This window comes from Myotis davidii, unplaced genomic scaffold, assembly GCF_000327345.1.
Source record: "Myotis davidii unplaced genomic scaffold, ASM32734v1 scaffold705, whole genome shotgun sequence".
NCBI classification, from domain to species: Eukaryota; Metazoa; Chordata; class Mammalia; order Chiroptera; family Vespertilionidae; genus Myotis; species Myotis davidii.
In genome coordinates, this window is record NW_006296405.1 from 493,014 (window position 1) to 507,176 (window position 14,163).

The window sequence follows — 14,163 nt, forward strand, 5'->3', positions numbered from 1 at the left end:
CCCCCCCCCCCTTATCAGCAGGATATATGTTCTAAGACTCCCACTGGATGCCTAAAACTGCAGATAGTACTGAGCCCTACACATACTATGTTTTTGCCTATACATACATACCCTTACCAGCTTCTCTTTGGCTTGTCTGAATTGCCAGCATCACTACTCTTGTGCTTAGGGGCCATTCATTATTTGAACCCAAGCACTGCAGTACCTTAACAGTAGATCTGATAACCAAGATGGCTACTAAATGACTAATGGGTAGGTAGTGTGGACAGTGGGGAGATGCTGGATGATTCACACCTGGGGTGGGGTGGAGCGTGACTTTGTGAGATTTTGTCATGCTACTCAGAAAGGCATGCTGTTTAAAATTTATGGATTGTTTATTTCTAGAATTTTCCATGTATTACTTTGACCATGAATAACTGAAACCACAGAAAGGGAAACTGCATAAGGGGGTGGGGGTTGGGGGAGGAACCACTGTACTTGGTTAGATCACTAATCCAAACTAAGGCTCCTACAATGAAAGCATGCCATGATGTAGGTCTTAGATATTTCAGATTTTTATTACAAATTATGTTTACATTCAAATGGATGAGCATAGGAGGGAAATGCATTTTAAATGCTTGAGGCTTTTTCTGACAAAAGGAGTTTTAGCTCTCTATCTTGGTGGCTGATCTCAGTATTGCTTTAGAGTATATATAAGTATATTAAAATATAGAACATAGTATATGTTTGATAACAGAATCGTTGATCTTGGCAACACAATTTGACATTATTAGCAACTGTTAGTTTTACCAACTAATTCATTCAATTCGCCATAGCTACCAACTTGATATAGAGGGGAAAAAAAACCTGCATTTTGCCTTTCTATTCATTTGTATTCTTAGGGATTAAAAACAAAAACTTTTTTTTTTAAAGTCAGATTTGTTTTATGGGTGGAAGGAGGAGAGGAAGTAGGGCTTTTGAGTGTGTTCTTTAGTCTAATTATCTGGATTGCTGCCCATTTTTTCCTGGCAGTAAAGAATAGCAGTTCTTGACTGCTGTCTTTGATTATCAAATGACATATATTTAAGTATACCTGTATTGAGTCATTCATGCTTTTGTGAACACATTTGCTTTTATCTTTTTTTCTGTAGGCTCTTGGGTTAGAAGAGTTAGGTACCAGATTCTTTCTGTCTTTAATTAATGTGGCTTTTCCTTTGAGACTTAGCTAAGAATTGTATAACATGTAAACCGTAATACATCAGGAAGACTATCGGTGGCTTGTAAAGACTATATCATCATTTCATACAGTATTTCAAATGTGTATGTCTGTGTTCTATTAGTATTACTAGCTTATATATATATATATTTTGTTAAATATATTTTATTGATTTTTTACAGAGAGGAAGGGAGAGGGATAGAAAGTTAGAAACATCGATGAGAGAGAAACATAGATCAGCTCCCTCCTGCACACTCCCTACTGGGGATGTGCCCGCACCCAAGGTACATGCCCTTGATCGGAATCGAACCTGGGACTCTTGAGTCTGCAGGCTGATGCTCTATCCACTGAGCCAAACTGGCCAGGGCCCTACTTATATTTTGACTAATTTCTAGAAATCACGCAAGATAGTTAAATTCATTGGCAGGAAAATACATAAATAAACCTTTAGGGAGAAGGTATTTCCAGATCCTTTACAGTATCTTACATGCAAGGTTATTAAAAGCAGTAGTGAAGCCAGGTCCTTTTTTCCTAGGAATTTGGAAATCAGAGAATACTTGGCTTATTTCACTTTGTGCAGCTAGGCAATTATTTCTCAAACTCATACTTATTTATGCTAAAAATGTATAGTAGTTTACAACTTTGCTACATACCTTCTGAATGTAAGACTAGGCTCTGCCTTAGATTTGCTTTAGTTTTTAGTGAAGTCAGGCACACTGGAACGTGGCGCCTGAATTTTGTGTTCTTATGTTTTAAAGGTATTGGTCTCTCTTTGTCTATGAAGAATTCGTTTTTTCTAAGCTAATGTTATACAGTCCTGTCAGTGTTCCTGAGATTCAGAAGCTACTAACTATTTCCTTTAAGTCCTCAAGGTAGGCAGCCTAGAGGTCTCTATCACCCAGTATCCTCTTGTGCTCTTCAGAAAAGGTAAAAGGGACTAGTAGTCCCCTGTCCCTGTGGGAGCTCATTCCCGGCATTGAGTTTTGGCCCCTTTGCATCTTAGAATTCACAGAATGACGAACAAAATGTCTGCTTGTGCTTATTCTCTGTTTTGAGGGGTGACTTAGTATAATTATATATATTCAAGCCTTTGAACTGGATTATCTTAATTGACAGAGATACGTCTTACCTTTTCTTTGATTGATGGGAAATAGAATTTGAAATTATATTTTTTACAGAATAAAAAAATAGTGTATGACTTGGGTGCTTTTAAATTGGGGCTTGCCTTGGTTTATGTGACTCAGTTGGTTGAGCGTTGTCCTATGTACTACAAGGTCACTGGTTCAATCCCCCGTCAAGGCACATGCCCAGGCTGCCAGTTCAGTCCCAGTGTGGGGCATGCGGGAGGCAGCCAATTGATGTTTTTCTCACATTGATGTTACTGTCTCTTTCTCGCTCTTCTTTCCTTTCTCTCTCTAAAAGAAAGCAACCCCCCCATCCACATTTAATTGGGGCTTATTACTCTTTTAAAAAAATATTTATTGTTATTGATTTCAGAGAGAAAGGGAGAGGGAAAGATAGATAGAAACATCAATGATAAGAGAGAATCACTGATCAGCTGCCTCCGCATACCCCACACCAGGGATGGAGCCCGCAACCCCGGGCATGTGCCTTGACCAGGAATCGAACCGTGACCTCCTGGTTCAGAGGCTGACACAACTACTGAGCTACTCTGGCTGGGCTTATTTCTCATTTGAATGAATTGGATAAAATGTAATGATTTTAGTCTGTTGTGGCTGTTTTAGTTCTTAAATGTCATTCTTACAGTGTTTTGTCAATTCTGATGAAGTTCTGATGACATTTTATTATTTAAAGTGAAATTTTAGACTCTTACATAGATTTTAGCATGTTTTTCTATGTGGAGAAAACTTGCAGTGGAAATCATAGTATTACAAAGCAATGGTTACTTTCTGAATATAAGGGCTCCTCTAGTTGAAATTAATAATTGTATTCTTTCTAGGCAATACCATTTGTGGCCTTATGTAACAGTTTGTGAAATACTGATGCTTGGCTATAAATTCTGATAACTTTGTTTTTATTATTGATAGGGGAAAAAAAGGCAAAGTTGAAATGTCTACTTTTTTATTAGCGAATTATAAAATCAGTTTTGCCACTTAGTGGTCACTTTTGTTATGTGAAAAATATAATTAAAACAGGATAGCCTAATGCCTCAGTTAATCTTGTTTATGAATTTAAGAGTCATAAATAAAAACAAAATGACTTAGTAGGTTTTTATATAAATGTTCTGGTATCTCTGTACAACAATAGATTACATGGCATTGTGTTTTGTATTCTTTTTTAACTCTTTTTTGTGTTGTTGAGGATATTTGTGTTGAGGATATTTGTCCATTGATTTTTAGAGAGAATGGAAGGGAGGAGAGACAGAGAGAGAGAAACATTGATGTGAGAGAGACATATCTATTGGTTGCTTCTTCCCGTACATGCCAAATTGGTGAGGGCATGTTTTAGTATTCTTGAGGTGTCTGAGTTGTATGTGCTCTGTCAATTTAAAAAATGAAATAAGACCGTAAGAGTGCCTGATTTATAGAAGCTTTTATCAGGCTAGAATGGTGTTCCTTTAGCATGCTGTTCCTTTCAAAATTTTATATATTTAATTACCTAAATTACGTATTTTTTTTTTAATCCTCACCTAAGGATATTGAGTTTTAGGGAGAGTGGAAGAGAGAGGGAAAGACAGACTGAAACATTGACGTAAGAGAAACACATCAGTTGGTTGCCTCCTGCACGAGCCTCAACCAGGGCCTGGGCCGGGAAGTAGCCTGCAACCAAGGTACGTGTCCTTGACCGGAATCGAATCCGGGGCTCCTTGGTCCTCAGGCCACCGCTCTACCTACTGCACCAAACCAGCTAGGGCTATATTTTGTTTTTTTAAAGGTAAATTAGGGAATGGGAGTATAACTGAGTAAAATAATATTCCCAGAGCCAGGATAGGATCCCGTCAGAGTTTGAAACAGTTCTGTATTTAAGCATTTAAATATTTTCCCATTATGCTTTTTAATACTCTCCAGATATCTTAAATATATATTTTGTAGAAAATTTAGGTGCCAACATTTTTTATTGATATTTAAGCTCTGAGTGCCTATAGTGGATCAGTTTTGCTTCATGTTTTAGTATCTTTAAACTTTTTATTTTAGATTTACAGAAAAGTTGTGAAGATAATATAGAAATTACCTCTGTGTTACCATTTTTTTAAAATATATTTTTATTTTTTCAGAGAGAAAGGGAGAGGGACAGAGAGTTAGAAACGTCGATGAGAGAGAGAGAGAGAGAGAGAGAGAGAAACATTGATCAGCTGCCTCTTGCACATCTCCCACTGGGGATGTGCCGCAACCAAGTTACATGCCCTTGACTGGAATCGAACCTGGGACCCTTCAGTGCGCAGGCTGATGCTCTATCCACTGAGCCAAACCGGTTAGGGCCTATGTTACCATTTTATGTTGTCAAAACTAAGAAACCAGTGTTGGTACACTAAACTCCAGGCTTTATTTAGATTTCACCAGTTTTTCCATGAATGTTTTTTTTTTCTGCTCCAGGATCCAGTCCAGGATACCACATTACATATCATCGTCATGTCTCCTTAGTCGAGTTCCTCACGCCTTCACTGTGTTACATCACCTTGATTGTTTTGCAGTACTGGTCAGGTATTTTTTTGGAGTGCTCTTCAATTTCTGTTTATGTGGTTTCCCCCTACCACCACCCCTGTCATGATTAGACATCATCATAATAAGGTTTTAAAATTTGGCCAGATTCATTGTGGATGTTTGGAAAGAACACCACAGAGGGGAAGTGCCCCCTCATGACTGCACAGGTTACGGTAACCTTGATCCACGTGACTAAGGTGGTGCTTGCCAGGTTTCTCCACTGTAAAGTTACTGTTTTTTCCTCTGTATTCTATTCTTCGGAAGCTAGTCACTAAGTGTGTAGTTAAGGTGACACTCAAGGGAGCTGGAAGAATTACACTCCATCTCTGGAGGGAGTAATTGTTAACTTTTGATAATTAATGTAGCAGTGCATTCATCTTAGTTGTTAGTGGCTTTTGTATAGAAGTTATATTTGATTTTGAATGAAGTGTAATTGGTACTGCCTCTTTGGAAATAAGATCAGATATAAATGTATGAGGATGTGGTCTAGAAGCACACAGATTTGGTGGATTTGCTTAGCTATTTGCATGGTAAATTTAACTTTCTACATTTGGCTGTTTTTAGATCTATAACATTTATATGTGAAGATAAACTTAGGATGAGTTGCAAACCTATTAAGAGCATTAAAACTAAAGGAAATCGATCATCTTAAAAAGTTTTAGATCAGAAAGATAACTTGGGGCTAAGGTAATATAAAATGCTATTACATTCAGTGTATCTTTGTTACTAACTAGAGCAGGTTATCAAAAGTCATTTTGTTGCAATGCTGATGAGATACTGCAGGAACTAAACTCTTATTTATATTATTTAGCCTATAGTAAAATTGTTTCTTTAGCCCGGCCAGTGTTGCTCAGTGATTGAGCGTCGGACCAATTCCCAGTCAGGGCACATGCTCGGGTAGCAGGCTCGATCCCCAGTGTGGAGTGTGCAGGAGGCAGCGATCAGTGATTCTCTATCATCATTGATATTTCTATCTCTCACTCCCTCTCCTTTCCTCTCTGAAATCAATAAAAATATATTTTTTAAAAGTATATACAAAGCTTTATTTTCTTGAGCAGAGTATATTGAGAGCCAATGCTATAAAGCAGCAGTAAGATATTAAAATTTTACCTAACCCATTTGATGTAGGTTAAAAAGTTAAGCCAAAGTATTTATTTCTCAGGGGCTTCCTTGAAAATAGTGAGGAAAAAAGGTAGAAACTGAATGTTAGTGGGAAATATCTCATTCGTTACAAATACTATAGTGGTAATAAATTATTTATTTTGAGATTGTAGAGGGCAGTTCAGAATTTATGTATCAACTCAAGGGGACACCTGGGTTTTTGTGTTGTATATAAGTCAGAAGTGTTTATAACCAGCTGTTGATTGATTTGGTTACCTTGGTGGTACATTTTCAGACCTTTGCCCTTTGCCAGCATCTGGATGTCATGTAGATGCTAAGAGTCAATAGTGTGACACTTGGGGTCATCCTAGTGTCTTGATGACCCTGGGCAGGTGTTCAGCTGTTTTGCAAATTTATTTTTTATTGAGAGAGAGAGGAAGGGAAAGGGGGAGAGAAGCATTGATATGAACAAAACAGGGATCAGTTGTCTCCTGCACTCCCCCCATAGGCGATCAAGCCCACAACCTGGGCATGTTTGCTGACCATCAACCCAGCAATGCACAGGACAACGCCCAACTTAGCCACACTAGCCAGGGCTCAGCTGTTTTCTTTGTAACCTCTTTTCCGTTGCTTACTTTCTGAAGTTTACATGCCCAATAGCCCTTTTTTAAAATCAAGACTATTTTTTTGGAGAAGTTTTAGGTTCATGTCAAAATGGAAGGAAGTATAGAAAGCTATTTCCCATATCCTTCTTGCCCCCCATTCATGAACAGCCTGCTCCATTATCAGCATCCCTCACCAGAGTGATGCATTTGTTATAATTGATGAACTTACATTAACACATCATTATCATCCAAAATAGTTTACATTAGGCTTCACTCTTGGTGTTGTACGTCCTATGGGTTTGGACAAATGTATAATGTCTTGTAACCACCGTTACGGTATCATAGAGTATTTTCACTGCCCTGAAATCCTCCGTGCTCCACCTAGTTCACACCACTCCCTGGCAGCTACTGGTTTTTTTACTGTCTCTGTAGTTTTGTCTTTTCCATATGTCATATAGTTGGAGTCACACAGTATATAAAGCCTTTTCAGATAGGCTTCTTTCACTTAGTAAGGTGCATTTAAATTTCTTCCATGTCTTTTCATGGCTTGATAACTCATTTCTTTTTAGCACTGAGTAATATTCCATTGTTTGAATGTACCGGTTTGTTTGTCCATTCACCTTAGTGAGCCACTTTGACTAAATAGAAGTAATACTATTAATGGTTTCTAATTTTTTTCAGATTCACCTTTGTACTTTTTTCAAAAAATCTTTTAGTAGCAAGTAGCTAAATTCTATCCTGCTGGCCCATTCTATCCTCATTTCTACCTTTCTTGTTCTCCAATAACTTGTTCAGTAATGTGATACTTCTCATTCTGACATTTATTCTTGTAGCATCTTGCTTTGAGATGTTATGACCCATTTTTTTTTGAGATAAAAACCCGGGCTACACAGGTTGGTTGAGTGTTGAGATCATAGAGTAAGTCATCCTAGTGATGGGTTTGGAGCCAATTAGGCTTTCTTATGCTTTTATCCCTTTTAACGTGCAAGTAACCCATATCTCATTTTATTTTTTAAATGTATTTTTATTGATTTCAGAGAGGAAGGGAGAGGGAGAGAGCTAGAAACATACATGATGAGAGAGAATCATCAACTGGCTGCCTCCTGCATGCCCCCTACTGGGGATTGAGCCCGCAACCCGGGCATGTGCCCTTGACCAGAATCAAACCTGAACCCTTCAGTCCACAAGCCCACGCTCTATCCACTGAGCCAAACCAGCGAGGGCAGTAATCCTTATTTTACTTAATGATGACCTCAAAATACAAGAGTAGTGATGTTGGTAATTCAGATATGCCAAAGAGAAGCTGTAAAGTGCTTCCTTTAAGTAAAAAGATAAGTATAGGAAAAACTATATATAGAGTTTGGTACTCTCTGAGGTCTTAGGCATCCACCAGAGGGTCTTGGAACATATTCTCCACAGATAAGGGGGCTACTCTATGTTGGAAGAGAAGTTATGTTATAAAGTCTAGGATGTACTTTATTTGTCCTTAGCATAGTGTTGGCATAATACTATGATCTTTGATAAAATATTTGAATCAGATTGAATTGAATTATACAATAAACCATGTAAATATACTCTTAGCCAAGAAAGAAAATTGGTGGGGTGTGAAGATGGCAAATGTTTTCATGTTAGTAAAGAATGTCAGATTTGTACTATATGTTACAGCTTCTAAGACATTTTTTCTTGCATTTTAACATCCTTGAAATTGAGATGTCTTCCTATTGGTGGTGAGTCACATTTTGATTGTCAGCTTTTTTCTTTCATGTTGTGTCATAAAACAGTGTTGTGTCATTGATATGATGAAATAATGTAGTGCCTCCTTTTGTGTGGAGACGAAGAAATACAATGGATATAACAGTTTACTTCTTGGGCTATAGGATATGCTGTATTAAATGTTATTTTTATCAGGCACGGAATTGACTCTGGACAGCTGATAGTGGGCACCCATTGTTAGAATATTTCATTAATAAAGCAGTTATCTTTATTTCAAGCTAGAAGACTAGACTTCAATGCCAGAATTCTGGCTTTTAAAATAAAATTTAAAACTAACAAATTTTGTTTTTTATATGCAAAGTCTTTTGCCTTTCTTTCTTTCTTTCTTTCTTTTTTTTACTTGTGGACATTTTAATGAACTTCCCTCCATGTAGCTTCAAGCTACCAGAACACAGGCCCCACCAACACCCTTAATATTCTCCTTGGCTCTTCTGCTGAAGAACTTGGCCTTCACAGTGACAGGCTGCTTTGGGAGCTTTCCCTTCCCCAGAACTCGGTAATAGCCCGATCACACCACATCAGTGATAGGAGCAACTCCAGTCTTGCTCTTGGCAGCATTTGCCTGACCAAGGTCCACAGCTTATCAAGGTTGACAGTTGGGCAGAAGCTCTGGTTCCTCTTTAAGTGGTAATGCCTCATACCAACTTTCCCAGAGTAACCTGGGTGATATTTGTTGAAGTTGATCCTGTGATGATGCAAGCCACCAGCATTACTCTGCCCCCCACCCCCACCCCCACCCCGTGCTTCCTGTGCTTGCCGATGTGGCCGTGGCTCACGTGGCCCCGAAGTTTTCAGGTCTTCCTTAGTCTGGATGGCATGTCTGTGGCCGAGCTGCCTGCCTTTCTTTTTAATCATATTGTTGGTGGGAACATAATGGTAAGTATTGAGTTATTCCATTTCTGTGTAAAGCAGGCCTTGGGAGGTTTTACTGTGTAGCTCTTGGAAAAGGAGTGAAGAGTAGCAGAATAAATTTTTAAAAATTTTCTTTTAATTAAAAACATTAAATTTATTAATACTTTACTGAAACTTGAGGAGTTAAATCACAAGTTTACTTTTGGCTTCTGTTATTCTGAATCTAAGCACTGTTAATATTTATTCTGCATGGTTTTATGAAGACCTAAAAGGCACAGCTGCTCATTTCTTAATCTTGAGAGCTTTTTCTCTTCTCTTGAATAAGTCTATTTAAAGATAAGTTATTAAATCCTATTATTAACCCTGTGTTTCTGTTAATTTTATATAAAAACGAATAGGACTATAACACGGAGATACAATTGATCCTTGAATAACATGGGTTTGGACTGCACAGATCCACTTAAATGTGGATTTTTTTTCAATAACTACATACAGTACTGTAAATGTAATTTCTCTTGTGATTTTAACATTTCCTTTTCTCTAGCTTTATTTTATAATACATATAACAAACAAAGTATGTTAATTGCCCATTTACATTATCTCTAAGGCTTTCAGTCAACAGTAGGCTATTAGAAGTTAAGTTTTCAGGGAGGCAAAAGTTATACATGGCCCAGGTGGTGTTGCTCAGTGGTTGAGTGTGAACCTATGAACAAGAGGTCACAGTTCAGTTCCCAGTCAGGGCACATGCCTGGGTTGCCGGCTCGATCCCCAGTGTGGGGCGTGCAGGAGGCAGCCAATCAATGATTCCCTCTCATCATTGATGTTTCTATCTCTCTCTCCCTCTCCCTTTCTCTCTGAAATCAGTTTTTTAAAAAATTAGCTGGTTTGGGCTCAATGGATAGAGCGTCGGCTTGTGGACCAAAGAGTTCCTGGTTCAATTCTCAAGGGCACATACCTTGATTGCAGGCTTCTTCTCGGCCCAGGCCCTGGTCAGGGCATGTGCAGGAGGCAACCAATGGGTGTGTTTCTCTCACATTGATGTTTCTCTCGCTCTTTCCCGCTCTTTTCCACTCTCCCTAAAAATCAATGGAAAAATATCCTCGGGTGAAGGATTAACAAATAAGTAAGTAAAGTTATACATGGGTTTTTGATTGTGCAGGGGCTCAGCACCCCTAGCTCCTGCATTGTTCAAGGGTCAGCTGTATAAAGATACTACACAAATAAAGACTATAGGCACTTAAAAGCGTAAAAATAAGTTTAAAAAGAGGGTAGAACCTTGGAATAGTGTGGAGTTGAGTGTATCAGGCCTTGAGAAGGTTTCCTGAAGGAAGCTGAATGTCATAGAGGCAGGAGCTAAATATGCAGGAGGGTACCTGTGAGGATGGGAGGTGTCTGGTGGCTTAGCTTGATTTAAAGATCAGAGGTTGTAACTTAGTCCCTGTTAAGAATGTAGTTTTATAGTGCAGTGTGTGTGACCAAGATTATGAGGGTTGATGTAATTTGAATAGGCCAACTTTTTCCAATTTAGGATTTAATGGACACGCAGGGCTACATCTGATACTTAGTTGGAGGTATGATCTCTCATCATCTGTCAACCAAAGGAGGACTCTTAGTAAAGAATATACCCACAGAGGTTGTTAAAATCTGATTATGAGTTGGCAGGGTTTTAATGTTGTTTTTTAAATATATTTTTATTGATTTCAGAGAGGAAGCGAGAGGGAGAGAGAGAAACATCAGTGATGAGAGAGAATCATTGCCTCCTGCACGCCCCACACTGGAGATCAAGCATGCAACCTGGGCATGTGTTGTGATTGGGAATCAAACCATGACCTTCTGCTTTATAGGTCAGTGCTCAACAACTGAGCTACACTGGCTGGGCTTAATGGTTTTTATAGAGGGAATGCATGATTTTGTGACACATTTTATGAGAAATGATTAAGATAATACTTTGGAGTGCATAACTATTTTTGTCAGATATGTACTACATTTGAAAAGTAAAATAGAGTGGATTGACCATCGGTTTCAGTCACAGATTTGAATTGCATCTGCCTTTGTTTCCTCATCCAAAACATGAAGAAAATACCACATTATAGGATTGCTTAAAGAATCATGAAATAGTATATGTGAATACATTTAGTATGTAATTGCTTAGTGAATAACTCAGCAATTGCTTAGTGAATAACTAGTTGGCTGCTAGTAACAGATCTGAAATAATGTAGCTATAACATGGAGTTAGCAGGTAGGCACATAAGGGCAAGGTTGATGTCATTAGGGACCCAGATTCCTTCTGTCTTTTTACCCAGACTTAATGTGTGGCTTAGTTTTTCAAGGGGTCACTCCTACCATAACATAAATGTTTCATGCAGAAGGAGGAAGAAAAGGGTGAGGAAGGCAAAGGTATAAGAACTAGCTAAGACTTTATCACCCTCCAGCTTTTTTTTTAGTTGATGAGAGAGAGAGAGAAACAGAAACATCCATTTGTTGATCACGCACTTATCGGTTGACTCTTGTATGTGCCCTGACCAGGAATTGAATCCATAACCTTGGCACATCAGAATGACACTCCGGTCAACTGACCCACCTGGCCAGGACTTGTACCCCCTCTCCCCCAACTTTTAAGAAGCTTTTCTGGGTGATCTTCCTTACAAATTGCACTTTTATCCTGGGCAAGAGAGGTCAGCTGACCTAGGTGCAAGAGAGGCTAAGAACCATTGCTTTTGAACTGCCTTTAATAAAATCAAAGTTTTATTAGTAAGGAAGAAGGGGAGAATAGATACTGGGTTGCTTCACCAGCAGTGTCTGCCACAGTGAATGTTAATTTTTATTTTTTTCTTTTATTTATGTATTTGGGAGCATCATTTAGGCCTGGCTTCCCATAAAATGACCCATGCCTTGAATGCCAGTTCATAAAATTTCTCTTACCTTTATCCAGTGTCTTCTAGGTTCTGCTTTGCTAGAAGACAGGGCTTATATGATAAAATTATTTACTTTTGGGCATTAAGGGAAAAGAAGAAATACTAACTTGGTTCTTTTTATTAATAGTTTGGCTGGTATCTTCAGACTTTAGCTTGAGGACCTAAGGAGTTTGGTAGAGGAGAGGCAGTGTCTAGTGTGAAAATTGCCTGGTAGACCATCCAGGGTTCTTGCCCTTGGCTCTGCTGCTCAGTGCCATGGGGTCTTGTGCCTTTCACTTCCTTTTTGGGTATCTGTTTCCTTACTTATGGAATAAGGCGTTGGCTGGATGATTCTAAGTCATTGCAACTTGAACATTCTGATTTTATTTGTAGACATTTTGTATATAACTCTGGTTGTTTTCATATATAAAATGTAAAAAACTTTCATAGCCATATGTATTGCCTTCTAGGGAATAGAGAATTGAAAATAGTTTTTAACAAATTTAAAATCTTATTTTGAATATAATTATCTTTACAGGTAGATATGGATAGTTAAAATAAGTTCTGCAGTTTATTACTTTCTTGGTATGAATATTGTATGAATATTTACTAGGGCATTTAGAAGTATGAAATAGAAAACCTTGACATCTTCCTTTCTGACTTTGAAATATGGTAATAAGATGTTGCTTCATATTTAGAAACCTGCATTAATAAAAGTTTGAGTAGAAAAAGTCCCTATCTTATGCCAGTAACACTTGTTGCCCTTTCCTTTCTAGAAATGCATCCCTAGAATTAACCCTTTGAGTGCCAACCAATATCCTAGGAACCATGCTAAAATCGCCAAAGCATTTTTGCTGATTTTATAGCAGTTTAGGAAAAAAATTATGAATCGCAAGTAAATGAAGTTACATATTCAAACACTTAAGGAAACCTTTACTTCATTGACATATTTAGCAATATCATCATCACTAATAAAAGCAGACTTAGAACTGGACGCCATTTCGAAGCTTTGATAGCGCTCCCGTCACTTTTGGCGAAAGACAGGATGAGCACGATTGCGCTCCTCAGCACTCAAGGGGTTAAGTATTGTGAAATTGTAATTATTAAAATGCTATCCAGCCGAAGCCGGTTTGGCTTAGTGGATAGAGCTAGAGCGTCGGCCTGCGGACTGAGAGGTCCCAGGTTCGATTCCGGTCAAGGGCATGTACCTTGGTTGCGGGCACATCCCCAGTGGGAGATGTGCAGGGGGCAGCTCATCGATGTTTCTCTCATCGATGTTTCTAACTCTCTCTCTCCCTTCCTCTCTGTGGAAAATCAGTAAAATATATTTAAAAAAAAAAATGCTATCCCAGTGTTAACTCATTACCTGCTGACCTGAGAATTCAAATGCTTTGTTTACCTTGCTTGACCAACTCTATGACAGCGTCAGTTGTTGCCATAATTACAGATGCTGGAATTGAGGTGAGATGTCACCGTCCTTGTCTGGTAATGAGGAGCAGCCAACTTAAGCTGATTTTGTTCTTTGGGGCAAGTGTGTATCTGTTCATTATGTTTTACAAGAAGGAATCTTATGGGTCCCTTATGTTTTGTTTCAATTTTGTTTTTCATATAGAGCAGCGGTTCTCAACCTGTGGATCACGACCCCTTTGGGAGTCAAACGACCCTTCACGGGGGTTGCCTAAGACCATCGGAAAACACATATATAATTACATATTGTTTTTGTGATTAATCACTATGCTTTAATTCTGTTCAATTTGTAACAATGAAAATACATCTTGCATATCAGATATTTACATTACGATTCATAACATTAGTAAAATTACAGAGTCGAAGTAGCAACGAACATAATTTTATGGTTGGGTCACAACATGAGGAACTGTATTTAAAGGGTCAGAAGGTTAAAAACCACTGGTCTAGGGAAAAATGGTAGAGATGGTGTGAATTAAAGGAGGTGGCCCATGTCTCTGCAGATGGATAGATGTAGTGGTGGGTCCTACAAGATGGAACTATTCTCAGAAATGATGGAAACCAAGGTGAACCTTAAAGGAATCTCATTCCTATGGCATTGGGCAGAGAAAAGA

At 38.4% G+C, this 14,163-nt stretch overlaps 1 protein-coding gene and 1 pseudogene across 4 annotated transcripts in view; one reads left to right on the plus strand and one right to left on the minus strand.

Annotated features, from left to right (window-relative positions):
• The window catches only part of UBE2H (ubiquitin conjugating enzyme E2H), a 108,592-nt gene that overhangs the window by 7,888 nt on the left and 86,541 nt on the right, over nucleotides 1-14,163 (plus strand). Inside the window, exon 1 of one of the 4 annotated variants that reach the window (XM_015568877.1) lies at nucleotides 1,956-2,067. The exons of 1 other annotated variant lie outside the window; for it this stretch is intronic. In XM_015568877.1, the coding sequence (XP_015424363.1) occupies nucleotides 2,000-2,067 (68 nt within the window). In that variant the 5' untranslated portion in view covers nucleotides 1,956-1,999. Of the gene's footprint in view, nucleotides 1-1,955; nucleotides 2,068-8,258; nucleotides 8,291-13,514; nucleotides 13,544-14,163 lie in introns of those variants that run through there. 2 more of the 4 variants (XM_015568876.1, XM_015568878.1) reach the window with 2 other exon arrangements.
• Nucleotides 8,674-9,916, minus strand: LOC107184330 (annotated as a pseudogene).